Source organism: Paramisgurnus dabryanus, chromosome 12 (assembly GCF_030506205.2).
Source record: "Paramisgurnus dabryanus chromosome 12, PD_genome_1.1, whole genome shotgun sequence".
In the NCBI taxonomy this organism is placed as follows: Eukaryota; Metazoa; Chordata; class Actinopteri; order Cypriniformes; family Cobitidae; genus Paramisgurnus; species Paramisgurnus dabryanus.
Window position 1 is genome coordinate 27057854 of NC_133348.1, and position 27283 is coordinate 27085136.

Genomic DNA, 27283 nt, shown 5'->3' on the forward strand with positions numbered 1-27283 from the left:
AAATCTAGTCCCGGACTAAATTGTATGTTTGAGCTATCTTAGCTTAAAACATATCAATGCCATTGTTTTGTCTCAAGATGCACACCAGTATTGTTTTTGTAAGGTTTGTTTGTAAAAAACTACTTAAATGTCTAAATATAACTAAGACCTAGTGCTGGATTAATCTAAACCCTGTCTGGGAAACCACCACAGTGTGTTAAAATTGTCATTTGATTCTGTATTACACTGTATTAATCCAAAAATGCACATCAAAATAAATAAAAACATTTTTTTTTTACAAAATTAATAAAAAAATGCACATCAAAATAAAATCAGAGTATTTTAATGTATTTATATATTTATTTCAATTTTACAAAATGCGCATCAAAATAAAATCCAAGTATTTTAATTACATTTTATTTTTAATTGTACAAATTTAATCCAAAAATTAAAAAAAAAAATTTAAATTTAATTTTACAAAATTAAACCAAGTATTTTATTTTAATTTTTTCTTTTAATTTTACAAAAAATGCACATCAAAATAAAATGTCAAGTATTTTATTTATTTTAATTTATTTGTATTTCTTTTTTTTTCAATTTTACAGAATGTGCATCAAAAAAAATGCACTTCAAAATAAAATCTAAGTATTTTAATTTATTTTCTTTTTTTCAATTTTACAAAATTGATCCAAAAAAATGCACTTCAAAATAAAATCTAAGTATTTTATTTATTTTTTAAATTGTACAAAATTAATCGAAAAAATGCACATCAAATTAAAAATTCCAAGTATTTTATTTTAATTTTAATTTTTATTTTACAAAATTAAAACAAAAAATGCACATAGAAATCCAAGTATTATAATTTATTTGTATAATTGTTTTTCAATTTTACAAAATGCACATCAAAATAAATCCAAATATTTTCATTTCTTTCTTTTTTTTTACTAAAATAATCAAAAAAATGCACATCAAAATAAATGCAAGTATTTTTATTTATTTTTTAAATTTTACAAAATTAATGCAAAAAATGCACATCAAAATAAAATCCAAGTATTTTAATTTATTTGTAATTATTTTTTACATTTTACAAAATTAATAAAAAATGCACATCAAAATACAATTCAAGTTTTTAAATGTATTTATTTATTCGATTTTACAAAATCAAAAATATGTTTCTCATACAGAAATATGCTGATGTCAGTAAAGGTGATTGATGATCAAAGAGATTTAAAATGGCCAGTTAGCAAATATTGCATTAGTGTATACAGCATAGGAGACTTGAATATTCACTCGCCGATATATCTCGGAGGTCTCTTCTCTATAAACGCAGTCATTCCCTCTTGTCTGTCCCGTGTTGGAATGAGCTGAGATAGACATCAAAATACATTCAAAATCCAATAAAGCACATAAAATAAATCATGCCGTTTCTGATGCATGTCTGCAAAGGACATAATAATGAAATATATAACAAAATATATAATCGTTTATGATGGCTAAATTGAGAGGCTTGACTTTGTCTATTGATATCTTTTGTCCAATCAAACTTAGTATTTCGCAAAATAATTCATTTGGTCAAAAATATGATGTCATGTTAATAATAATTGTGCATATCATTTGGCCTGTTGATTGTACTATTAATATTGGTTTACACATTTGGCTTTTATCCAAAGCAACTTACAATGACCTACATTTTTTTTCAGTAGGTGTGCTCCTTGGTATCAAACACATGACCTTTTGTCCCTCTAATGCAATGCTCTACCAACTGAGCTACGCCTACAGAAACACTTATATTTACAATAAATCTAGCTCCAGTGTTGAGTCTCCATTTGATGTCCAAAATAAAATCTCTCATATCGGTGCTTCTCTGTTTTGCCGCAGGAGAAAGTACTGTATTACTCCAACATAATAACTAACTCACCCTGGCGTAACACATTCCTTCAATGGCCATTCCTGAAGTGATGTCCACCTCAGCGCCACGATTCATGGCTAATTTAGCCATCCGCAATGCAATTGGGGCCTGAGGGAGAAAGACAATACAAGTTCATTCTCAAAATTTCCTTTTCAAGTTGACATTTTCTGCAGAAGTTGCTTGTTATTCATTCATAACATATATGATATTCAGGGTGGATGCTAGGGCATTGCTAGGAGGTCACAGTGAAAAAACCCACCGCCCAAGTCTCTGGTCTCTAGATTTTGCTGTAACACTTTACCATAATGTCTCCTTTATTAAAGGGACATTCCACTTTTTTTGAAAATATGCTCATTTTCCTGCTCCCCGAGAGTTCGATTTTTACCGCTTTGGAATCCATTCATCCGATCTCCGGGTCTGGGGCGACCACTTTTAGCATAGCTTAGCACAATCCATTGAATCTGATTAGACCATTAGCATATTTTTCTTATTTAAAACTTGACTCTTCTGTAGGAACATCGTATACTAAGACGTACGGAAAATTAAAAGTTGCTATTTTCTAGGATTGTACACATTATATAGTACACATTTTACACATTAACGTTAGCTCAGTGGTGTAGTTTTTGATACTCTTTAGCTATGACTTGAACTAAGGTAATCTACTACTTGTTGCTTGTTATATTAATTAAGGTCCTTAAAAGGACTCTGTTGTGTTTGATTTTTTGCATATGTTTACCGGAAGTTACGTTTGTTCCCCGAAAGCCGTTTGTTTATGTTGTTACTGCTGAAATGGTCTATAGTGATGTTTGTCTTAGCGTGCACCAGTAATACATCAGATCATTTTAAATGGACTTCAGTTTGACATTAATACAGGCTTTAGGACAATCACACAATCATGACACAGTTAACTGACGAGGACAGAAGTGCTGACAGAACTTATTGTGGCTTGACACATCCGAACATCGTGACCTATATAGGACAACTTCATTGTAATCTAATTTTTCAACCTGTCCATCATTGGGTAAACCGGAAAAGCAGGACGCCCTATAGGTCACACATGATCTACAGTAAGTGTGGTTGCTAATGACAGACGATTCCAGTTATGTACACTGTAGGTAGTGCTGAGTCATGATGAAATTGCTATTTTCACATTCACTCCAAAATAAATTTAAGTAAATAAATTCAAATGTCAACCCAATTATACATCTGTCTTTGTATTTAACTGTTTGCTTACTTATAGGGATGTGCTTGAGGAAAGGCACATTTGAGCCATTTCGATACATTTGTATGCCAAAAATCATTGGGATATTAAGTAAAGATGAAAATATTTAGTATTTTTCTTAACGTAAATATTTACAAAATGTATTCATCATTAGTAATATGTGTTGCCAGGGACTAAATGTGGATTTTAAAGGAAATTTTTTGCACCCTCAGATTCCACATTTTCAAATAGTGAATGAGGCCCATTATTTGGCAGAGAAACAACTAAGCATGTGTACACACAAATTTGTGCGTGAGATGGAGGACGTTTTCACGAACAAATTATGATAAAAAAAAAATTTTGTATCAAAATTTCACTTAATACCACACGTACGCTATAGGCTATAATCATGTTTATAATAATGTTGATATATAAATTCACATTACATTTTATATTATAATATTTTCTAGATTATATAAATTATCTATATTCTTATTATATACAGTATATTATACACAGTATATTATACATTATTATAGCCTACTTATTTTTTCTACACATATAAAAAGATGCATGAAATGACAAATCTTCACGCTTTTCTTCCTCACTTTTTAAATCTCTATATGAAAGCATCTGCTTAATGCCTAATGTAAACGTTATGTAAATGTATGAGAAGTCCAATCGTCAATCGCTTGATCTCCTGTCTGTTTTATTTTAGATACAGATGTGCGTCTCTGTCATATTAATTAAATGCACATTTGTTAACGCATCCAATACTTATTTAAATGGCAGGTTTCACAAGACTACACAATTCTTACCAGAGTCATATGTGAAGTTCTAGCTCAAAATATCATATAGATATCATTTATTATAACATATCAAAATTGCCACTTTGTAGGTGTGACCAAAAATTTGCCATTTTTGGGTGTGTCCTTTAAAATGCAAATGAGCTGATCTCTACACTAAATGGCAGTGCTGTGTTTGTGGTTAGTGCAGATTAAGAGGTGGTATTATCCCCTTCTGACATCACATGGAGAGCTCAATTTCAATGAGATATTTTTCACATGCTTGCAGAGAATGGTTTACCAAAACTAAGTTACTGGGTTGATCTTTTTCACATTTTCTAGGTTGATAGAAGCACTGGGGACCCAGTTATAGCACTTAAACATGGAAAAAGTCAGATTTTAATGACATTTCCCCTTTAATGTAACCCATTGTCCCATCCTAACAAACCATACATCAATGGCAAAGACAAAGAAAGAAAATGAAGATCATACGACAGACCTGAGGCAGGATCTCTCGAGCTAAACTGAGAGCCTCTTGATGGGCTGCATCACCTGTCTGGTTCTGCGGCACAGACTGGTTGACAAGTCCTAATTTCAGAGCTTGTTCACCTCCAACTCGCCGGCCGGTGAAAATCAACTCCTTTGCGATTGCAAAGCCCACTGTCCGTGGCAACCTCTGACTGCCTCCTGATAAATAAAGAAGATATTACAGTAACAGTTCCTTTCACTTTTACTATCAAATGTACCTTTTTTGAATGATCTAAAGGTGTGTAAATGACCCACTGTAAACTATTCCTGTTAGTCTTTTAGGGTAAGTTTGTACCAGCCTTGTCTGTATATTTTCTTTTCCTAACAAGATACACTTTGGATGATGCTGCACTGTATGCTGTTTACATCTGAGATTTTGACAGAAATATTTTTTTTGCATTTCTATATATCATGATGTATTCTATATTTCATTTTCAATAGTTTCTTGTTTGACTCATTTAATTTAGTCTATCCATCAGTCTCTTCATTTGTCTGTTTATCGGTCTAACTCATCCTAAACTAGACTGCCATCTACCTGTCTGACTGTCTCAATATTGAAGTCTTGTTGTCTTGTTTGTCTCACCAGCCCCTGGAAGCAATCCTCGTGTTGTTTCAATCAGGCCCATCTGCGCAGAATGTGCTACAAAACACACACACATAAAGGTCAGTTGAAGGACCCATGCCATAACCACAGCTTCTTAACTCCATGATGTGAGAATGACTACAAATCACAGAGACCTGTTGTGATCCAGGGCACGAACTCACCTGCCGTACGTATGTCACATGCTAATGCCAACTCCAGTCCGCCCCCCAGAGCAAAGCCGTCCACTGCTGCAATGGTCGGCATAGGCAGAGCAGCTGGCAAAAAAAAAATTGTAGAGGAAAGACATCTTCTCTAAATCACTAAAAGAACATATAGATGCTGACTTTCAGTTCTTCACAGAAATAAACTGTGCACTGTAATAAAATGACTCCACAAATAACTGCAATTTATCTTTCAAACAGAGATGGCAATAGAGAGGCGAAAGTTTGGGTCTCACCGATGTCATTCATCAGTGATCGTAGGCCATGCACAAAGTGTTCTGCTTCAAAGTTGCTCATCTGAGCTCTCTCCTTAAGATCTGCACCTGTTAACAAACAGAAACTGACATGCAAAAAGCTATATGTCACTGCAAACACACAATTTAAACAAATTGCAAGCTAAATATTTGACACTTTTGAGAAAATAACTTCACATTCACATTTTAAACAAGGCATATAAGTATTTCTCCAGGGATTAAAACACTTAAAAGAATGATAACATCCACAGTGTGCACTGTATACTGAATACTAAAAATAGTAAATAAACAAAATAATTCATTATAATGGTTCAAACAGTAATATACAAGTAAGAGTAGGGATGCATCGAAAGGAAGATTCTTGGTCAAAGCAGAACAAAATGAAACACTGAACATCCAAAAAAATGTCCTTATTATTTTGACAATTTTCTCACAATTTACCCAAGTTACATTTTCAGAATGTCCTTTTTTACTATATTTATTTCACATTATTTAACAATTAACATTTTTTTTACATTCCACGAGTCATTATAGGGCCTTTTACACCTTGTCACTTCTCTAATCAAATAATATAGATAAACTTGTTTAAACTCTTCCATTTAAATTTGACCACATAAATGAGTCTTGGCTAAACTTCTATTCCCACACAAAATGCAAATAACCTATTCATTACTTTGCTTTAAGAAACTTGCAACAACGCTTTTAAGCAGCACTGTATGTTGAGCAGCGGACGCGCGCCTACGTGCACGGTCAATCACGAGAGCACAGGGAGGGAAATAGATTGACATTAGCCTGGGTGCCAGCCGATCTTAGCCCCGCCCACAACATTTTGAGGAACGGGAAGATCGGTCTGGAGTTTCACCGTTGAGTTGCTACTATGCTCGACCCAAAGCTGGTCGAACCAATCAAATTGTCAGGGCGGGCTTTATATGATGATGGACAGATGATCAGTAACGTAAATCAACCACGTCACCAAAGAGCGCGTGTGTTGAATCTGTTGTTTACAACGAAATGGCTGCCGCGGTAGAAATCAGATGTGTGGACTCTGACATTGAGTCTGTTCTAAAAGATATCGACAGAGCATTGATTTTAAAAGAGGAACAGAGAAACGCGAGCAAGGCATTTGTTGATGTTTTTGCCGTCCTACGGGATTCGACAAAAGTTGTCGCACTTATGAAAGATCAAGTTAAAGAAGCAACTAAAATGGGTATCACGGCGATGCAACTCGGTGTGCACGACGAGATGGATATAACAAGCAAACGTAATGGGTATCGTCGTGGATGAAGTTCAACTAATGTACAAATGGTAAGAGATAGTCTTACTGTATGACTTAATGTGATATAAATGAAATGTTGTAAACATAGTAGGTGTTGATGTACGTTCGCAAACTCAGACTTGTAGTGTGTGTCGTAGCGAAATAACTAGCAGTTCGGTCAAGCTGCAAATACGTCATTTCAACATACGTCTCACACCCCGTTGCTCTGATTGGTCGTAGGTCTATCCAATTGAGTGCAGAGGCATTTTTCGGTTGAGACACGCCTCATAATTATAGCTCAATGGAGCGGTATCAGACTCAAATTCTGACTAGAATTGAGTATGACAACGTCAGGCTAGATTGACATGAGATGACAAAGGGAAAATGCATGGGTCTAACGAAAAGCTTCTGTTAATAAATGTTTATTTCTAGTTTAACTCTTTCGCCACCATTGACGAGTTTTCTCGTCAATTAAGAGAAAACGCTTCCCTGCCAATGATGAGTATTTCCAGCTTTCCACAATATAATGTTTGATTAATTTAGTTCCTGAAATTCAAGCTCTGCCTTTCGTGCTTTCAGACTACACTCACGCTGGCCGATAGCTGAAGCCTCCCGAGGTTGCATGTGCAGGCGGTATACGTCATCAAGACAGTCTTATTTCAGAATATTAACTATTATAAAGCTGAGAATTATTTTTAGTTAATTGTAAATTGATGTAATATGCTTATGACTTGCGAAGGTAATGCTCAGTTAATTTAAATAAACCAAGCTTGATGACGTATGCAGCCCACATCTTCGGATTCAACAACAGCTGCACACCGTGATGATCCCGCGATCTAATGCTGCGTTCCAGGCAGGTTTTTAAACCCGTGAGTTACGACTTCAAAACCACGACTCACGACCCTATGAGTTCCAGGCAGCCTGTAACCCGTGTTTTTACAACCTTCTACCGGTGAAAGTGTCCTGGAACGGCAGTCAAACCCGTGACTTCCCACCCGTGAACTCGTACTAGATTGATGTCCTCCCAGTTCAGAGTCGTGAGTCGTGGTTTTGAAGTCGTGAGTTACGGGTTACAGGTTGCCTGGAACGCAGCATAATGCTTTGATTTGAGGCAGATTTGAAAGCCTGTTGAAGACCTATTTTCGAGGACATTAAAACACGTCGGCAAGGAAGCGAAAAAGGGATTTAAAACGACAACGCGACAGGAAAAACAACAAGACACAAGTCATTAATGGAGTAATGTTAGTTTTCCAAGATCATGAGGCTCAAGGGACGCCGAAGTTTCCTACTTTCTATATTCTCCACAGGTAATTCAGCATATTGGTTTACATCTATACAGTCTATGTTGTAAACTTGAAGTTTTATAGTTCCTTGGCTAACTTTAGCATAATTATGCATAACACTTGTTAGTGTAAACACGCATGTGGTTTAATGTGTTCGAACAGCCACACGCCGTCTCTCCGCCCATTTATGTAATCTGAGGTACTGAGGTAAATGTTTTTCATCTTTTCTGACCTCTAGCACAAACACACGGTGACAGCCCTATTTTTAGCCGTTCATTGATAAAACTAACGCCGCTGATCTGCGCGTCTTTTGTTTCATTTTACAAGCGTGTGAAAGTTGAGCGATCTAATTTCACCAATATCAGAGAAAGCTCTGACATTTACACGGACATGTAACATGTTTAATTAAAACATAAGCATTGGACTCTGATATATTAGTTCACGTCCATTTAAACCCGTCATTACTCCCGCTCATGATTAAATGACAGGAGAGGGACTCGTCCACAGACCATCCCCTCAGTAATCTGGAGAGAAGCGGTCGAAAATGGACAAAAAAAGACGGATTTAAACACCAAGTGTAAACGTAATGTGTCTCTCTCGTCCACTTGTGATCCGATCGACGAAAACACATCTTAATACCAAGTGTAACAGCCCCTGGGATATTTTTCCTCACGTCAATGAAAAAGGAGTGTCTAAGCTACGCTTATGGTTGCTTTTTGTATGCGATTTTAAGCGGACATTTCATGAAAATCAGACTTTCTCCATGTTTAACATAAATCTGTGTGCTTTGATGGATCACAGGCAAAGGACATTGCAAATTGTTCATTTTTTTCATTGCTTTTGCTGTGTAGCTGCTGGAAGCCATGTTAACCTTGGCATGACACGGCCACTGTACGAGTTAAAACGCGTTCCGAATGGGGGGGGCTAGAAAGTAATATTCAGTTGGTTGTCATATAAAATTTCACCACTAGATGGAAGTATATCCTACACAGTGGAGCTTTAAAGCAGATGCTTTGTTCTTTCATTTGATATATTATATGTTTATATATTTATATAAGAACATTTTCTGGAAGGCATTCAACTTTTGTGAAAAACAAAAAATGCTGGTGCTGGCTGGCAACTTTTTTTTTTAAAAAAACACTGGTGGCGTTAATAAAAGCGTGTTTGTCATTGTAGAACTTTACTGGTTCTAGGAAGTTTTTATTACATACTGCTGATGCTCTTCATCATTCCTCTTCTCATCTATGACATAAAATGAAAAAGTAAAGTCTCCCGTTCTTCATGCTTGTGCATTCAGCAGATACCCAGGATTACACAGTGTCTTTCTCATGCACTGCATTGTGTTCAGGATGTCTTGATTTTAAATTATAAATGAATCTTGTAGTTCTGTATGTTTGTGCGTCTTTCTCGGACACTTTAAAATGCTTGCCAACATGTTTGCTGCATTTTCGCGGCACTCATTCTGCGCTGGTTGAGGCTCAAAGACTTCATTGTTCGGTTAAAACTTATCCGGTCTTTTCACTTGTTCGGCCAAACACCCAAAATTTGTTTTTGTTATTTTCGGCTGAAATTTTTCGGTTGCCGAACAATCGCTGCATCCCTAAGTAAAAGTGTAACTGAAGTCACATTACCTCATCATCTCACATTTACATTTTAATTTGCATTTATTTTGTTTTGAATATTCAGAGCTGTGCAAAAAAATCATTTGTGTATGAATTGTGTATGAATTACACAAAGCACGCTGCATGGAACGTAATATTCCACAATGCAATGCATTCGATTTCCATTTCTAGTGCAACAAATGTACCTGACATAATTACAGCTGCAAAACATTTTTTACTCTGAATTAGGGCTGTGCAAAAAATCGCCTGCGATTCTAATGCGTGTTTCATCAGTAAAGCCGGTTTCTTGATTAGTAGTAAATCGCCATCACCTGCTTTCAGATGGAGCGGCATTTACTACACAGAGCCGTATTTCACAGTGAAGCTAGGCAAATTCGCATAGATTATCAGAGTCAATTTTCCTCGATTGTGAATGCGATTTTGCCTAGTTTCTCCTAGTTTCTCTGTGAAATACGGCTCTGTGTAGTAAGTGCCGCTCCATGTGAAAGCAGGTGATGGCGATTTACTACTAATCAAGTAGTAGATCCTAATTCAGAGTAAAAAATGTTTTGCAGCTGTAATTATGTCAGGTTCATTTGTTGCACAAATGAAATGGAAATCGAATGCATATTACATTCCATGCAGTGTGCTTTGTGTAATTCATACCTTGGCAGGTAATCAGGGAATTCTGTTAATACAGAAGTATACACACTGTATGTACTGCAGATATATTGTAGATGTATGCTTTTTAAAAACTTTTTTCACTGACCTGCACAAAAGACTCCAGAGACCAAACTTCTAAAGAGCACAACACGAACTGCTGCATCGTGGTGTAATGATGAAACCAACTCTCTCATCTACACAGAGACAGACAAATATAGATGTATATATAAAAAGACAAAGACAGAAATAGAAGACAGGGCATTGATTAAACAGAGAGTTTTCGGGAGAGTCATTTTGTCTTCTTGTTTAACTCAATTTCTGGTTAAACTCAAAAATTCCTAAGAAATACAAACCTGTGTATATGGTAATTGTGTTGAAATGGTCCAGAAATGCAAGTTTTTTAGAGGTCAACTAAAAATGTATTCAACAGTCCATTAAATATCTCAAAGGTTAGCCATTACTAATAAATCAATAAAATGAAAGCTTGCAGTACAGTATGTACTCATTACTTAAACGCTGTGACATTAAAAGTCTTATCTAAAATTCACCTTGACTAAAATTCACATTGACTAAATGTTCTGCTTCTTGCACATTTGAGTCTGATGCTGTAGGACAGGTGGTTTCTGCAGACAGACGAGGTGGGCGAGCGACTCACCTGACTCACAAACACGGTGCCCAGAGAGTTACGTGCCTTCTCACGACACATCAGCACTTCCACTATACCTAACCACAGAAGAGAGGAAGACTATGACAAACAGACTCCACACCTAAAAGAGCAACCTGAGCAGTGTCTGTGTTGTTTATTTATTATTTAACAGGCTCTCCTGAACTGTCTTGAACTTGAACTGTGGCCAGCCACATACTGCAACATTAAAGGGTATCATTTTCACAAGAACATCCAAATGTTCCACCCAAATGTGTTTGTGTTGAAACCATCCATAGATGCCACCTTCTGGCTTTTCATTGGATGATGGCTGTGAGATCTGCTAGCTGTTTCAGTTCTGGCTTTGTGCATGCAGGCATTGTCAAAAAAAAAAGAGGACCCTTCACAAACATTCTCTTGACATTTTATGGCTCTGCATGCTTTGTCAAATAAATCTGTCAGTTAGAAATAAGGAATTTATCTGATTAATTACATAATATTTTACAAATACGACCAGGATAATAGTTATGTATCTACTGTATGACCTTGAGATGTTAATGAAAGGCTTCATGGTACGTATTCATGTGGTATTATGTTGGTTAACCTGCATGCATGAAGGATATCCAAAATGAATATAATCATACAAGGTTATCTCGTTTTGGTGCAAGCTTCAATATTTGTTTCACACCTGCTGAAGAAACTTGTCCAGGTTAGTGATGTTTGATGTAGTTGTTGTAATATTGCACCTACCGTTGTCTTCACCTTCAAGTCGATTCAGACGGACTTCAGGCAGATTGTCTGCGGGCCTGTCGGAGCACCATGAGCGGCTTTGATTAAAACTAGCCCGAGGAAAGAGTCGTCTGATCGCCCCGGTATACGCAAAGCAACGCGCTCCCATGAACTCCACGCTGGGTTTAATAAGAAACCTTCCAGTTCTCGTGACAACTCTCCGCAGTACACTCATGTTAAATAGAAGTTATTTTTGCAGCTTGTGGCAGTGATCTTGGTCACTCAAAAACAAAATGTAACAGTTTAACCCGGAATTAATCCAGACTGTTGCTGTTGGTAATAACCTTATGGGTGAATCACTGTATAAGCTTGTTCAGAGCATACTTCCTCAAATACTTTCACAACGGTCTTCTCTTTACTGAAACGGAACTTTCTTTTCGCAATAACTCAAGTACTTTTAGATGTGATGGTGTTATGTTATTTAACACAATGAAATGCACAAAATATTCATAAACTAGTTTTACTATTTACTTTTGCCAATAGCACCACCACGCCTCTTTTACAGACTGACGTCGGCACCACTGGGCCAATCAAATGCTTTGTTTATGCGAGCGACGTAACACATGCAGTAGATGCTGGCCGTTTCAAACGCAATCGGAGGTCTTATTTCAGAATATTAACAACTATAAAGTTTACTATTATACTTAGTTAATCGTAAATTGTTGTAACATGCTAAAGACTAGCGAATGCAATGCTCAGTTAACTGAAATAAACCAGGCTTGATGATGACGTATGCAGCCTTCATACAGGTATGCGAGCTCCGGAGGATGCAGCCTTCCGTTTGAGAAACGGCCAAGGTGATGTTGCTCTCTGAATGAAGGTGACCACCAGTAGATGGCGATAATTTGATGTGGTGGTCAATTTCATAACTGCAATGGTTAAATTCTGCACTTTTATAAAAGGGAAGTACATTGGCCGTTTTTCAATCCAAAGGCAGCAGCCGCGGAGGTCGCATATGCAGGCTGATACGTCATCAAGCCTGGTTTATTTAAGTTAATTGAACTGCATAACAATTATTTGTTAACGGAGAATAATAGTCAACTTTATAATTGTTAATATTCTGAAATAAGACGAATGCAGCCTAAAAATGCGACCTCCGGAGAGTTTTACAGAGGTCCTGTCGAAACACAACAATATATAACTTGGTTGTTTTTATTGGTGTAATTGGTTACAGCACAGATATTGTACATAACAGTATACTGATGTGCATTGAAAGGTGTTTGTACTTGAGGGCATATATAAGTCCCTGGAATCATTTAATATTACAATTATTATGCATGCGCAATGTGCCCTTGTTCAATTAACAAATTAAAAACATGAAACAACTGTAATTCAGTAAACATTTACATTTTTGCAGTTCATACATTTTATACACATACGTCAGAGCAATATTACAATATTTTAGTATACGATTCAAAGTGATTTTTGTTACTTTTATGTATCTTTGGGGTCCCTGGAAAATATCTCCCGAATGGTGAGTTCTCGCTCACACAGTGGTTGTCCTCTGTGTCTTATGTATCTTGCTTTCCGTGCTTCAGACAGGGCCTGGGTGAAGTTTGGTAATGTGTGAACCGCTCTTAAATGTCCATCAGGGGCTAACATCTCAGAGGGGAAAGTAACGGCAGATGACGGGCACCCATTCATCTCAACTCCCATTGCATTGTCTCTGTCTCTTAGTAGCATCCACTCCATCTCTATGTCTTTTTCTTTATTCCTCTGTACCTCTCCAACCTCCGTGTGTCCCTCTGTGGCATTCTGTATCTCCTGTTCCCCACTTATCTCTCTTTCCTTGCTCTCCTCTCTTTTTGTGGTTGTAGAGGTGACAGGCAGTCGTTTAAGGTCAGGCAGGCAGAGCGTATCCCCACTGCTGATAAACTCCTGAACACGAGCCTGCAGAGATGATGATGATGATGGCTGGGGTTTCATCGACCTGAGAAGAATGAGATGAGATAGCGTGAAATAATTCATTATTTAAAATATCTATAGTCAGCATCCATCAAAGCAGAGTAGCTGAATGTTATCACAGCCCATTAATCTGGAGTGACCATTATGGTGACATTAGCTCTGTGAGTTTAGCATTGCAAGGCATTATAGTACTGTTTGTGTGCTCCCAAAAACAGATAAGGCAATCCAATGGTCTTTATAAAAAATGGTTGTGTTGCATTTATAACGCACATCTACTTATTGAAGACTTGTTTATCATGTTTACCTCACTGAAACGTTAATAGAACGGATTGTTATTGCAACCTTTTGAAGTAATGTATTGTGATGTAAACAAAATGGCAGCCTCCAAGTGAAAATATTTTTTTAAAAGTTTATTAAAACTATGACATTTGTACTGTTTTTCATTTCTCATTCATATCCCAGTGTTAATAAACCATACATTTGTTTATAATAAGGGTTTAATTCTGTAATTGTTTTAAGCACTGTTTACCAAATTCTTGAGCATCTTGAGATGTCCTTGCATTGCACAACAAACCATCACACATCTATAAAAAACTTAAGTTCCAAGAAACCGAGTTCACAACTGTCACACCTGTAAATCGATGTTTACATCAGCCGAGAAAGCTTTCAGACAGGCACATTTTCTTTATGGCAGTCTTACGACTCTGTGACAGTAAATTCACAGCCAATATTCACCAAGTGCTGACTGGATCCACATCAAGACAACAGTGCTGAGGTAAACAGTAATTCTTATTCCTCTTCAGCTTTTCATCTCAGCAGTTTAATGTCCAGAGAAAGACTGTAAATTTAATTTAAGTTGGCAAATGAGTCAGGTAAAAGAACATGAGCTCAGAATATGATTGTAAACTGAAGCGTTGAACAAAGCAATTGATGTTGTAAAAGAAAACAGCAGGGGAAAATAACAGTAAGTCTTGAAGATAATGAAGGGACCCTGATCCAGGACTGGAATAATGCGATAGTGGGGTAATGTTTTGTGTGTGTTGCGTGCTGTCTTTTATAAATCTGATCAAACGAAAGACTCTTTGGATATGAGTAGGATAAAATACAACTCTAGGTACTCATAACATGAGATAAGGAGAAGTTTTGGGCCCTATCATACACCCGGCGCAATGCAACGCAATGCGCAGTGCAAGTGTCTTTTGCTGGTTTCAACCCGGCACAATTATCATTTTCACGCTTAACGCCACGTTGTTTAAATACCAAATGCATTTGTGCCCAATTTTGTGCCCATGGATGTTCTGGTCTGAAAACGACGTTTGTTCAGGCGCATTGTTGTTGCGTTGCTATTTTGAGGCAACTAAAATAGACTACGGCATTGACCAACAAAAACCTGGTCTAAAGTCAATGGCGCAATATTGTTTTTGTTATTTAATGAGAGCGTTACAATATGCACCTGTAAGTAATTAAATGTTTTTGCTTTAACCAAATGCAAATATTGCATCTATTTTTAATTGTTAAAAAAATGCTAGCCCACAGATTTATTGTATATGATAACATTGTACCTGATATGATGAGATGAGAACCGTTTTTAAGTAACGCTTTTCAAAACACTCTTTTTTGAAAAGAGGCTCTCCACACGTTTGTAAATTCTTTATCTTCTGTTTGGTACAAATAGAGTACAAACCTTTTCTTGCATATTTGTAAATAATTGTTTGAGATAACACAGATCATGTACGCTATCCATTCATTTACAGCAGTTAAAAGCCTGCTAATTTTACTTCCATGATTTTAATGCCTAAAAATAAAAATTTCAATATAAAAGAAAACAACAAAACATTTTAATATCAATTTTAAACTGGAGGTCTTCTTCTTCCTCTGCTTAGTTTTTTTTAATGTTTATAAATTCCGCCATCTAAATAGGAAACCGGGATGGCGCCAGCGCAACCGGCTTTTAAAGGGGATGAGAGCTGAGACTCTCATTGGTTTATTGCACGTTACGCCCGAAACACACTCATTACTCATTAGGAGAATATGAACAACCCTTTTACGCTGTGCGCTTGGCGCACAAATAATTTTTCCCGTTGTTAAATTAGCAAAAGTGGCATCTGACACACCGGTTTACACCGCGTGCCGTGTGCTGAAGACAATGCGCTTATATCGTTAAAATAGGGCCTTATAAATTACCTATATAAATTAATAAATATTATATTACAAAGTCTTTAAAGTTCCTTTAAAGAAGTAAAGTAGCCTACTTATCTACAGGGGCAGCCGGTGACTTCTTTTTTCAAGGGCGCACGATGCGAAGTTGTGTGGTTCGTCATTTCAAAATATGTGTTCAGTGCGAGAGTGAACCTAGGTGCATCACGCGTTTTGTCGAAATAAGTGCCTGCTGCGGATGCGTCTAAAGGGTTTATGATAAAAGAGACGCTCGTGTTTGCCAGATACTCGCATAATCTCATGCGTAATCAGAGTTTACTGTTAAGGGAGTGTATTGCGTGTTTTTTCTGAACGTGAGCGTCACTTTCATCATAAACGGTTTTGAAGCGTGTGAAGCAGGCACTTACTTTGACAAAACACATGATGCACATGGTTCACATGATGCAACAAACACATATTTTAAAAACACGAGCAAACACATGACACTCCAAACACTTATTTTGAATTTGCGCCCCTCGGAAGAGCAGTCACCAGCCACCACTGCCTATTTATCTACTGTATATCAGAAGGCTTTGAACCATCAAGACCAGCTGAAGACCATCTGTTTATGGTGTTTTTGACTGATTTTAGCTGTGTCCTGTTAGCAGATCCTAATTAATATTCATGAAATAAGTCATCATTGTGTAATGACATCACAAACAGCCACCGCCGTGGAGGAGGGTAATAGGGGATGAGAGGAAACGCAAGGAGGAACTTGAACGCTAACAGCAGGAAAGAAATGAGGAAAGAAAACAGACATGAGAGATGAAGTGCCTCTGTCAGAGAGTGCAAGACCAGAAAGAAGAGGGAAAACAGGAAATAAAGGGAAGTGAAACAGGCACTGTTGGTTGTCCACAGACTGTTTGTTTAACAAGCATGAAGATGAAATATTGCAAGCATTCCTTTAAGTACACAGAGATAGAAACACAGAGAGGCTCTAGAAGATGTTGCAGGACGTGAGGAAATTAATAAACATAGGCTATAGTATTTTTGCATCACTGTTTCTTTTTTTGCCATTTAGCAAATGCTTCACATCTGTCTGAACTTACAGTTTCACTGCAGGGACCTGAGCTGTGTCTTGCTCAAGGTCACGAGGAGGGGAGAAATTTCACTCTCTGTCTCATTAGCAGCTCAGATCTTTAACCATTAGATTACCACATGACCTCTTTCTATTTCCTTGTTCACTGACTTAGAATCAGATTTTCAATCTTGATGTCCCCAACCGCCTCACTCATGTAATTCTGCTTTATTCATTTCTCCATTTAAATGTGTTGATCGAAGCTGACAGCGCTGAGAATGGAAAAATGTCAGAGGCGGGTGTGGAACAAATGTATTAATAGATGAATAACATAGGGGACATAATAAATATTTTGTATAGGTTAGTGGATGGATAGGTTTGTTTGTGTGTGTTTTTATCTGTGTTATTATCCCATTATCAGATTCACTGGTGCAGATAACTGAGGAAATCCCCGCTATCGTAGATGCCCATCAATGCACACAGATTTTAATTGGAAAGCATTCATGCACATAACTTGTATTACATACCCTTACATATACACTCCTAAAAATAAAGGAGCTTTGCGATGCCATGGAAGAGCCATTTTTTGACTAAATGGTTTTATAATGAACTTTTAAAATCTATTTTTCAGCTCCGGTCCTCACTACCCATCTCCCAAAATGTTTTAAATGTCTCCCTATATAAAACATCTGATTCAACTCATTAGCTTGTTAGTGGGTTAATTAGGGAAACAGGTTTGTTTGACTTTAGTGGAGCTGTGCAGACCAATCGTCGTGTGACATCAGAGTCGTGCAAGATTGATTCAAGGGGCCCTATCTTGCACCCAGCGCAATTGACTTTGTCAGTGACGCATGTATCATTCGTATTTTGCGCCGGCGCACAGCGGGGTTTTTCCCTCCACAGATGCACGTCAGCAAACTAGGGAATGAACTTGCGCTCCCTGGGCGGTTCAGCGCAAAAAGGAGGCGTGTTGCGGCGCAAACCATCTCTTATGCTATTTTGCAGTTTCAAAAAACAATTGCGCTACTAACCAAAAAAAACTAGTCTAAAGTCAGTGGCGCGTTGCGCGTGGTTCATTATGCTATTTTAAGGGCGCATGCTTGACCATAATGTATAACGTGCACAACGCGCATACACTTTGCTTATCTAATCTACACAGATGCAACAGTTATTTTTGCAAATCATAAATTGTTACACTTAAAAATATTAATACACGAGATAAGGGGAATCATAGTGGTGAGCATTGTGGTGATAGTTTTTATTTATTCTCATGCAAATAACGATTAAAATATTTTCATAACTTTGTTGTGTGGCTGTATTACGTTTATTTTATGTAAATAATAGTTAAAATGTTTTCATAAGAAACCTTAATGTATATGAACTTGATTTGTAAGAGTACTTTGGGGTTGGACCTTGCTTGCGTTTCTTGGGTCCGATTTCAAAGCCCCCAAACCCTTTCAGCGGTGAGGGTGGACGCAGCGATGTCCTCTGCTGGCGTCAAGTCCTGAGGCAGATCCACCTCCCGTTACACGGCGTGCCCGATTTATGCTGGCAAGCGTGGGATTCCCCCGTACAAGGACGTCGGTCTCCTCGGCTGTGAACCGCTCCTGGCGTGCGCCTGGTAAATCCGTCATAATAATAGCATCCCGCCATGGAACTTGCGCCCTTGCGTTTAAAGGGAATGTTGGCTAGCGTTCTGATTGGTTTATTTGACGTTACGCCCAAACCACACCTATGAATAATGAACCTACTTCAGACCAACCCCTTATTGATTTGCGCCCGGCGCAAGAGTTATTTCTCACGCCGGGAAAATAGCAACAGCGCCCAAGATCCGCCCACAAACTCACTTGCGCGTTGCGCTTCGCACTTGCGTTTCAGATCGTTAAAATAGAGCCCAAGGTCTCTGTATGCTTTAAAATCGTTCTCGCGGTACTGCGATATCACACGCTGATTGTTCTGTGAAGCCTGATTCTGATTTCATTCTTAGGGACCCACTACCCTACATTCATATTCATATAGCATATGCACACACAATACACAATTAGTGTTATGCCAAAACAGAATTAGGAAAAAAGCGTTTTTCTGCTGACACCGGACATAGGCCGATATATACAGTATATACCTATTTTTTATAGATGGTTTATCAGATACACATGCGTTGTCGCAGTTACACCTCTGGACGGAACTTAGCTTCCGGTCTCGGATTGTTTAATGGTGTTAGGAGTGGCTAAACTGAACTCTGGGATAAATACCTTGTCATAAATAAAAAATGTTTTGGTTTCATTAAAGGACAAGTGCGATATTTTACACTTAAAGCCCTGTTTTCAGATTGTTTATGATGAAATAGAACGGTTTTGACTGAAATTTGGACATATGATGCTGGCCCGAGAATTTTTGGTTTCTGTTGTATCACCTCCCAATGGCTGCATAGGTGCACTGGAACAATCCTTCCTAAAATGCATTAAACTTTCACTTATAAAGACGTGAAACTCACCGAGTGGTCAGGGGTGTTCACTGATATGCTCACACAAAAATCGCTGCAAAAGATGCTTTCCAACAGGTTTTATCGTAGTTTTTGTCCAACTCCATTGACTTGTATTAGGTGTGCTGTGTGAGGTACGGTATTACTCCGCGGATGGAGTAGTGCACATAGTGCACATTTAACACAGTAATGTTAGCTCAGTGTTTTGATTCGCTATGATTTAAATTAAGGTAATCTACTTGTTGTTTATTTTGCTTTAAACTACTCCTTAAGAATTACTACACTTTCTTCATAAAAAATACTGATAATTTAATCACCTCTATGTCATCCAAAATGTTAATGTCTTTCTTAAATTTTTGAGGACAACATTCCAGCATTTTTCTAATTTTAATAGACTTTAATTAGTTTACAGTTTCAATGCAGCTTCAAAGGGCTCTAAACGATCCCAAACTAGGCATAAGGGTCTTATAACTAGTAAAACGATTGTCATTTTTGGCAAGAAAAAAAAATGCACTTTAAACCACAACTTCTCTGTCTTGCACCAGTCGTGTGACGCGCCATTTGCAGACCATTTTAAACAATAAACTGACATAAAGACATTAATTAGTATCACTCCACATACAACAACATCGGAACGGTCCTCTTTCTCAACACATGTATACACCAGGGCCGGGTTTCCCAAAAGCATCGTAAGGCTAAGTAGATCGTAAAAACGATCGTACGAATTATCTTAAAATAACGGGCCGTTTCCCAAAAGCTTCGTAGCACTTGAAAATCATCGTAGATCTACGAGTGCTCTGGAGTAATCGTTCATTCATAAGTGCATCGTAAGAAAACAGTGTTAGGTCACCTGCAGGACAACCAGCAAACTGCACTCCTGCAATAACAATAATGTAATGTTTTAAATGTAGTCTATATTTATTTATCGGGGTTTTCTTTGTTTATTTGTTTAAATTACTTTAATATTATATATTTAAAATTCAAATGAGAAATTAAATGTAAATGACTTAACATAAATTAATAAAGAAGGAAAACGTATTTGGTACAATTTTGGTAAAAGTTGGTACTAGCAAATTGATAAATTGGTTCCTACCAATTGCTGCTATAATTAATCTAGGCTACAGTAAACATTTTTTTTTTTTTATGACTAACCTTGGTATTTTATCTGATTAAAGAAATCAAATAAATATTTACGTTACAATGCAATAATCCATAATAATAAATAAACATAGATAATAAACAACAAATAATAATGATAATATAAACTATAATATAAAATGCAGAAGGCATTTTGTAGTGGGACGAGTCCTAACTAAATACAGAAAAGAATATTTCATTATGAACAATTTAAAAACGTATTCTTTGGGAAACGCACGTAAATGAACAACGAATGTTCATAAAGTAGCTCGTAGAAAGCGCTCTTAAGTGCTAAGTTCAATTGTTATCGGGAAACCCAGCCCTGGGCGGTAGTTTTGTGTGACCTTTGCATGACCTTTCAACATGCTTACGCATAACGTAAGGACACGCTGGCCAATTAGGTCCAATAAAGTCTATTAACTTGAGAAAAATCCTGGAATGTTTCCTTCTTGACTGAATGAAGAAAGACATCAACATTTTGGATGACATGGGGGTGAGTAAGTTATTAGGATTTTTTTAAGAAAGTGGAGTATTCCTTTAAAGCACTCTATTGTTATTGATCCTTTGCGGAGTTTACCGGAAGTTATGTTTGTTCCACGAAAGCTGTTTGTTTATGTTGTTACTGCTGAAACCGTCTATAATGTATCTTTTTGTACCCACACCTTTATTCTAACATCTTATCCAACACCCAATAGAACTGCAAAATTATTTTATTGTTCAGGGAAAATGTAACCCCATCCCAAACTTACACCACTTTCAGATAGAAGCCTTCATGTTTCTTTTGACACAGTGAAACGGTGGGAACACACTGGACATAGTGAGAATCATTTTTGGCCATCACAGAGACAAGTGTGATGTCTCAGGATAACAGTGTCAGGGATATCTGTCAGGCAATAGGAACATTTTATACAAGGGACAGCAGAATTATCTGTAAATAAGGTGCTATGTCCTACGCATGACTTTTTAAAAACAAAGTAGGTCTAAAATACAATATCAAACATGTTTAGAATGGAGGGCAGGGTCTAGCTTCTTTATAAAGATCATACCCTAAAAAGATGATAATTGGCACAGATTCACTTCATAAATTCAGTTTGAAGTTGTGCTGGGTCAAGGATAAAGTAAAATTTATCTCAATAAAAATTTCATGGCAATTCCAGCCGGATAAGGCTGGGATATAGGGGAAGACAGCACTTGATTGTAATGTTATATAACATTGTTAAGAGTTTAACTTCATGTTGGCACATCAGACTGCCTTTGCACTTTATTAGAATTATAAGGACTTTGATGATAAATTAAAAGTGTGTGGGGCAGTTTTTCAAGCTATATGATTAATATGAAGGCTTTGAAAATGTTACACTCGTTCAAAAAGTACTGTAAAGTTATCAAACAGTAATACTAATGACAGATGACAATCAAGTGTCTGCAAAAATCCTGATCTCACCTTTGACTGTCTGCCTCTCTGCCTGCCAGTGGGATTATGGGTAATAGAGTCTTTTTGTAGGACACAGCAGGGCGGATAACATCATGGTTGGAGGATCGCAGCCCCAAACTGTGAAGTCCTCTTCTCCAGGGGTTACCTGACATGAAACAGATACAGTAATTCATTAAATGCTTTAACTTTTAACTGGAGAGACATACTGTAGAGTCAATCATCACACACCTGTTTTCATGGAGATAAGATCTCGATGTAGTCTGTGCTGTTCTCTGGTCAGTGTGTTGAGGTGATATAGTTTAGCCTGGTCAAGTCTCTGCAAACCCTGAGCCAATCTGACCTCCGTTCTTCTTTCTTCACGTCTCTGAGCATCACCAGGCCATGTTAACCGGTCACCACGACGCATATCTGAAGATGAATACCAGAAGCCCCAAGTGATATTTATAAAAAAAACTAAAAACACACTTTTCGATTCAAAACTTTTTGGACACATTATGGTTGTCAAACATGGAACATACACTGTAAAAAAGTTGGTTCAACTTATAAACTTAAGTTTCTTGGTTGTCTTTTAATTTTAAGTTAATTCAAATTAATAATATTAGTTGGCACATCAATTTTTACCCACTTTCTTAGTTAAATAATATTTTTATAATTAATTAACTCAAAATGTTAAGGCAAGGTGACTTACTTTTTTAAGTTGAACCAACAAATCTTTTCTACAGTAAGGACCTCCACACACACAAAAACAAAAATGATTCATTCAATTTACTTATTTTTTTTTAAGGTAAGTGGTTGCAATAAATTTATTTAAGCTACATTTAAACAAAAGTTTTTTTTATGTTTAAATGTAGCTTAAATAAATTTGCTAAATTTTGCAACCACTTACCTTAAAAAAAATTTGTATATTGAATGAATATTTTTTTCAGTGCACACTGGAACCAGCAGGTTAAAACTAAAGAAATGTCCTGAAATTGAAGAATATTACGCATATTTTTGCAAATGTCATTTATTGAATAAGCCAAACAGAAATACTAAAACTTGAGAAAAAATTCTTAATTCACAAATTCCATCTTTGTGGTATTTCAAATCATAAACCAAGTGTTCGTTATTTTTATTAATAGCTCTGAAGATAACACACACCATACATCTGTCCCAATTGGCAAATTTATATTATTATTTTATATTTAATAATTAATAATAATAATTTATAATACTTATTAATAATTTCTGTGGTTTCTTTTCTTCGTATTTTTATGTAAAACTGCTTTGAAACAATGTGATAATGTACACAATGTAAAAAAGTGCTATATAAATAAATTTGACTTGACTATCCATAAAACTTATTTCAGTCATGACAACTCTCTGAATGTAGTTTTAGCATTTTAATGGGGCATGGGATGTACATACGCTTGGTGGTCTAGATCTGCTAGGCTGCTGCTGGCATGAGTGAAGGCTTTTGCTAAAACATGAACATAATCACAGAAGATAAGAATACAAGCTGCCACAAGGAAATACAGAGAACCCTGTAGTAGATCTAGGCAGGTGGTGCTGGGAATAAATGAATGGCACACTGCATTAAAATGAACCTGGGCAGAATGGAAATAAATAGGTCACATTAAAAGAAAGGGAAAATCGAATGGCTGCACTGCCACCTTATGAGAACCTGGATGGAAGAGTTTTATGACTAACCTTGGTATTTTAAACATTAACTCAAATCATACTTGTCGGTGTATGAATGAATGAGTGAACGGGTGAATGTGAGGCAACTTGTAAAAGTGCTTTGGATGGCCATGGGTCTGTTGAAAAGCGCTATATAAATGCAGTTCATTTAACATACTTAAAAATAGTGTAAAGTCATCGTTTAAATTTAAACATTTTAAAATTTTAGGACACCTGTAACATTTTATGATTAATTGTACTATAGAATTGTGTTAAACTGTCAGTCCAAAATTATATTATACTTGGAATACTTGGCATCCCTCATTGTGAAGTAATGTTGACAGGACTTCTAAATTTTTAAGAAATACAATATACTGTAGTACAACCTACATCATTCTTACATGACCTAAACACCCAATAAACATGTCAGCTTTAGACAAGGTCAGAACGCTTGCATGAAATAAGCCTATCCATCAAAACTGCCAAAAGATGAAAGATGGAGGCAGAGCCCTCAGCAGGATACGAGTTACAAGCTTTGATTAATTCTTCTTTCACACTGTCCATCAGTCAAAGGTTAGGAAGCTGTAGTTTGTGTGGGTCTTTATGGATGAATAATGGGATTGAATAAAGCATGACAGCATCCCAGCTGATAAAACTCTGTGTCATTGGGCGTTATAGCTTGTAATAGATTAAAAATAAACTGCGTTTTGGGTCTTTATCATATCTTGTTGGTTTTGATGTACAGCTGATTATGGTTGGTGATAGGCTACACTAAAACTATCCAGATCTAAAAGACTGTTAATTTCCTCTATAGCTTTTGATGTACTTTCATTTTAAGTTCTAAATGTGACTCTGGACCACAAAACATAAGCAGCACACGTAAATTTGCAAAAGCCAAAAATACATTGTATTTGTCAAAATCATCGATTTTAATTGTATGCCAAAAATCATTACGATATTAAGTAAAGATCATGTTCCATGAAGATATTTTCTCAATTTCCTACCTTAAATATATTAAAACTTAATTCGAACAACTTTATCCTCCTAAGACCTCCTAAAACCCGGATGTCCACATACAACATCACAATTGTTTGCACCATAATACTTAATTCTGTGTAACTGGAACCTGTCAAACGTGGAATTACACTGCTTCATATTCAATGAAAAATATTTGGTTATTATTATTGGTTCTTCTTAACCCCAAAAGAGCTGGAATAAATCTGAAAAAAGACAAACCGACAAATCAAAACTTGGGTCTTAAAGGTGGAAAAGAGGATGTTTGTTTTATACATTTTTGCAATATTACTTGAAACTGTCTTTACTAAATGATAAAAGACTATTTATTAGGTGCACTGAAAGTAATAATATTAATTTACGTCATCTGTGCACAAGATAAGGCCTTAAAAACATCAGCCAATTGCTCTTGCGGTCATCGCAATCATCATTGGCCCTCTGGCTTGTCAATCACTGCCATTACGATCCTTGTGAGATACGTGCGCGCTCCAGTAACTTTACACGAGTGACACATGCGCATAGTGTATGAAACTCCGTCTTAAGTTTCGGTTTGTTTTCATTGTCGATCCTGCTTTCCTCCTCGAATTTGCACCATGGAAGAGAAAAAACCCGAAGTAGGACGCAAAAGAAAGACTTTTTTAAAGCCGCTGGGAATAGGAGAAAATTGTCAGAAGAACGTAACTTAATGTAACCAGAGTCGTTAATGAAGAAACATTTAAACGCTGGAGAGCAATGAATGAACAGAGAGGTGTCAAGACAGACGCGCAGTTCGCAAAAAATTATTCTTTCTTTGTGGATGTAATTATTGTTGTACTGTTATTCAGGTACATTGACGTTGTTATTGTACTGTAGTTGTAAGGCAGTGACCAGTCTGCTACATGCTAGTTGAAATGGGAGTAAGTTAGCGTCGACTGATCTAACGTTTTAACGTCTTATGTGTTTATTATCATATCATTTCACACAATGAATTCACTGACACGACACAGCATATGCCTGTGGCAAACAAACACTCGTTCGTGCACGAGTTTAGGAAGGCGTTCCCTAGAAATGAGCTGTGAAGGCGGGAGGCTGTTCTTACGCATGCGCTCATTTAAAAAACTCAGTAACCGTTTTTGGATTCTCGGTCGGCGAAAAACATCCTCTTTTGCGTCTTTAAGTCAAGGTTAAAGGCGATTATTTTGCACCCTTAGATTCTAGATCTTTTTTTGTGTGTGTTTTCAGAGAGCAGTTCAAACCTGGATTTGCATGCACCAAAACATGCACCAATAGATCATCCACATGATGTCCAGGTACATGCATTATTATTATGATTATTATTTGTAGTAGTAGTAGTAGTATTAATATTAGTATTAGTACTTCCTTAATGCTTTTAACTCACACAACTTATAAATTAATATGCTAAGAGATAAAACCCAGCATTTAACCACAAAAAAAACACTAAGCCTTAAAATTCTAAAAAAATACTTCGATCAATTAGTCTCAATCATTAAAGTGAGAACAAGCAAATCATTTAAATACAGCTGTCCTAATTAGTGATCGTTTATGATCATGCAAAACAATTTTAAACTTCAATCAAATCATTTCCCAGTTAAATTCGCTAGCACAGAGCCGTAATTATAGGAAAAATTGCCTTTCCCCCCACGCACATCGAGAGCTTATACAACAAGCTCCAGCTAAATAGGCTTTTATGCAAACAACAGAGAAAATGGCCAAACATTGTGGGACAGTGGTTGCTGAAGCACTCTCATGATAAATTCATTTTACAATCTAACATTGCTTATGTCTAACATTGTAAAAGCACAGGTATAAAACTTTTACGTATTTACACATTATTAATAGAATAAATCAATCAATTAAAGAATAAATGAACTTACTGTACTGGAGAGTCAATCCAGTGTGATGTGAGTCTCGAGAAATTAAAGATATCCAATGATAAAAAGAACAAAGTTCAGCTAAAACAGCAGCAAGCTTCTCAGATAGGTTTGATTCAGTCCTATTTGAATAAAAAAGTCAATTATGAAAACTGTAAAACTAGTCTTCATTTAACATGTTGATCAATCAAACGCGAATGAAAAAGGCAGTATGCTCTTCAAGCCATAAAAATTTAAGTAATTTGGTTGCAGTTACTTCTTTGAGATTCACACAATGTCTTTCCTTTGGTTTGTCCTCCGTCACATAGTTGGTTACTAAGGGTAACTAGGACTCTTGACAAAATAATGTGACCAATGACACTGACGAACTCTCCATGGCTACCAGCACACATTTGTATTGGCAGTGTGTTGAAGAAAAGCCTGATGTGGATAAAAAGGGGGAGATCAAAGCTTCTTATTAGCTTGTTCCTTTAAATTCAGTACAGCTATAGGATGGATCTAATTTAAAGCTCTTTTGTTGATTATTGCTTATTGTACCGTACCTGATCTTTAAATATCATATAATGTTTTAAAAAGTGTGTTTGATGCTTTAAAGGAACAGTACATCCCGTGATAGAAATTCTGTAATCATTTCTCACCCACATGTTGTGCCAAATCCCTCTCAATCTCTTACTTCCGTAAAACACAAAGAATGAGTGTCTAAGCTGCTCCCATCCATACAGAGGAAACTGGATGGGCCCTTATAAAAATGAACAATGGTTTTACTATAGTAAAAACATACATTTTATGGAGCTAACCCATGGTTATCACGTTGAGCTTCAAAAAACATGGTTAAACCATGGTTACTGTAGATAAAGACTTTAAGTAAATGACTA

At 36.6% G+C, this 27283-nt stretch overlaps 2 protein-coding genes across 3 annotated transcripts; both read right to left on the reverse strand.

Moving 5' to 3' along the window:
- Positions 1-1099: 1099 nt before the first annotated feature.
- On the reverse strand, positions 1100-12171 carry echdc2 (enoyl CoA hydratase domain containing 2). The gene is made up of 9 exons (XM_065257379.2): positions 11656-12171; positions 10918-10985; positions 10369-10456; positions 5443-5529; positions 5168-5260; positions 4986-5042; positions 4374-4561; positions 1898-1996; positions 1100-1343 (listed from the first exon to the last, which is right to left on the reverse strand). The coding sequence occupies exons 1-9, from the start codon at positions 11867-11869 to the stop codon at positions 1266-1268; spliced, it is 972 nt and encodes a 323-aa protein (XP_065113451.1). The 5' UTR covers positions 11870-12171; the 3' UTR covers positions 1100-1265.
- A 646-nt stretch (positions 12172-12817) lies between these two features.
- Positions 12818-26739, reverse strand: LOC135739104 (uncharacterized). 2 transcript variants are annotated; one of them, XM_065257381.1, is made up of 6 exons: positions 26665-26707; positions 26484-26530; positions 26412-26433; positions 22093-22272; positions 21874-22009; positions 12818-13624 (listed from the first exon to the last, which is right to left on the reverse strand). In XM_065257381.1, exons 4-6 carry the CDS (start codon positions 22268-22270, stop codon positions 13129-13131), a joined length of 810 nt encoding a protein of 269 aa, XP_065113453.1. In that variant the 5' UTR covers positions 22271-22272; positions 26412-26433; positions 26484-26530; positions 26665-26707; the 3' UTR covers positions 12818-13128. The 2 variants fall into 2 exon arrangements, with proteins under 2 accessions (XP_065113453.1, XP_065113452.1); XM_065257380.2 differs by having other exon boundaries at positions 26484-26739.
- Positions 26740-27283: the final 544 nt, after the last annotated feature.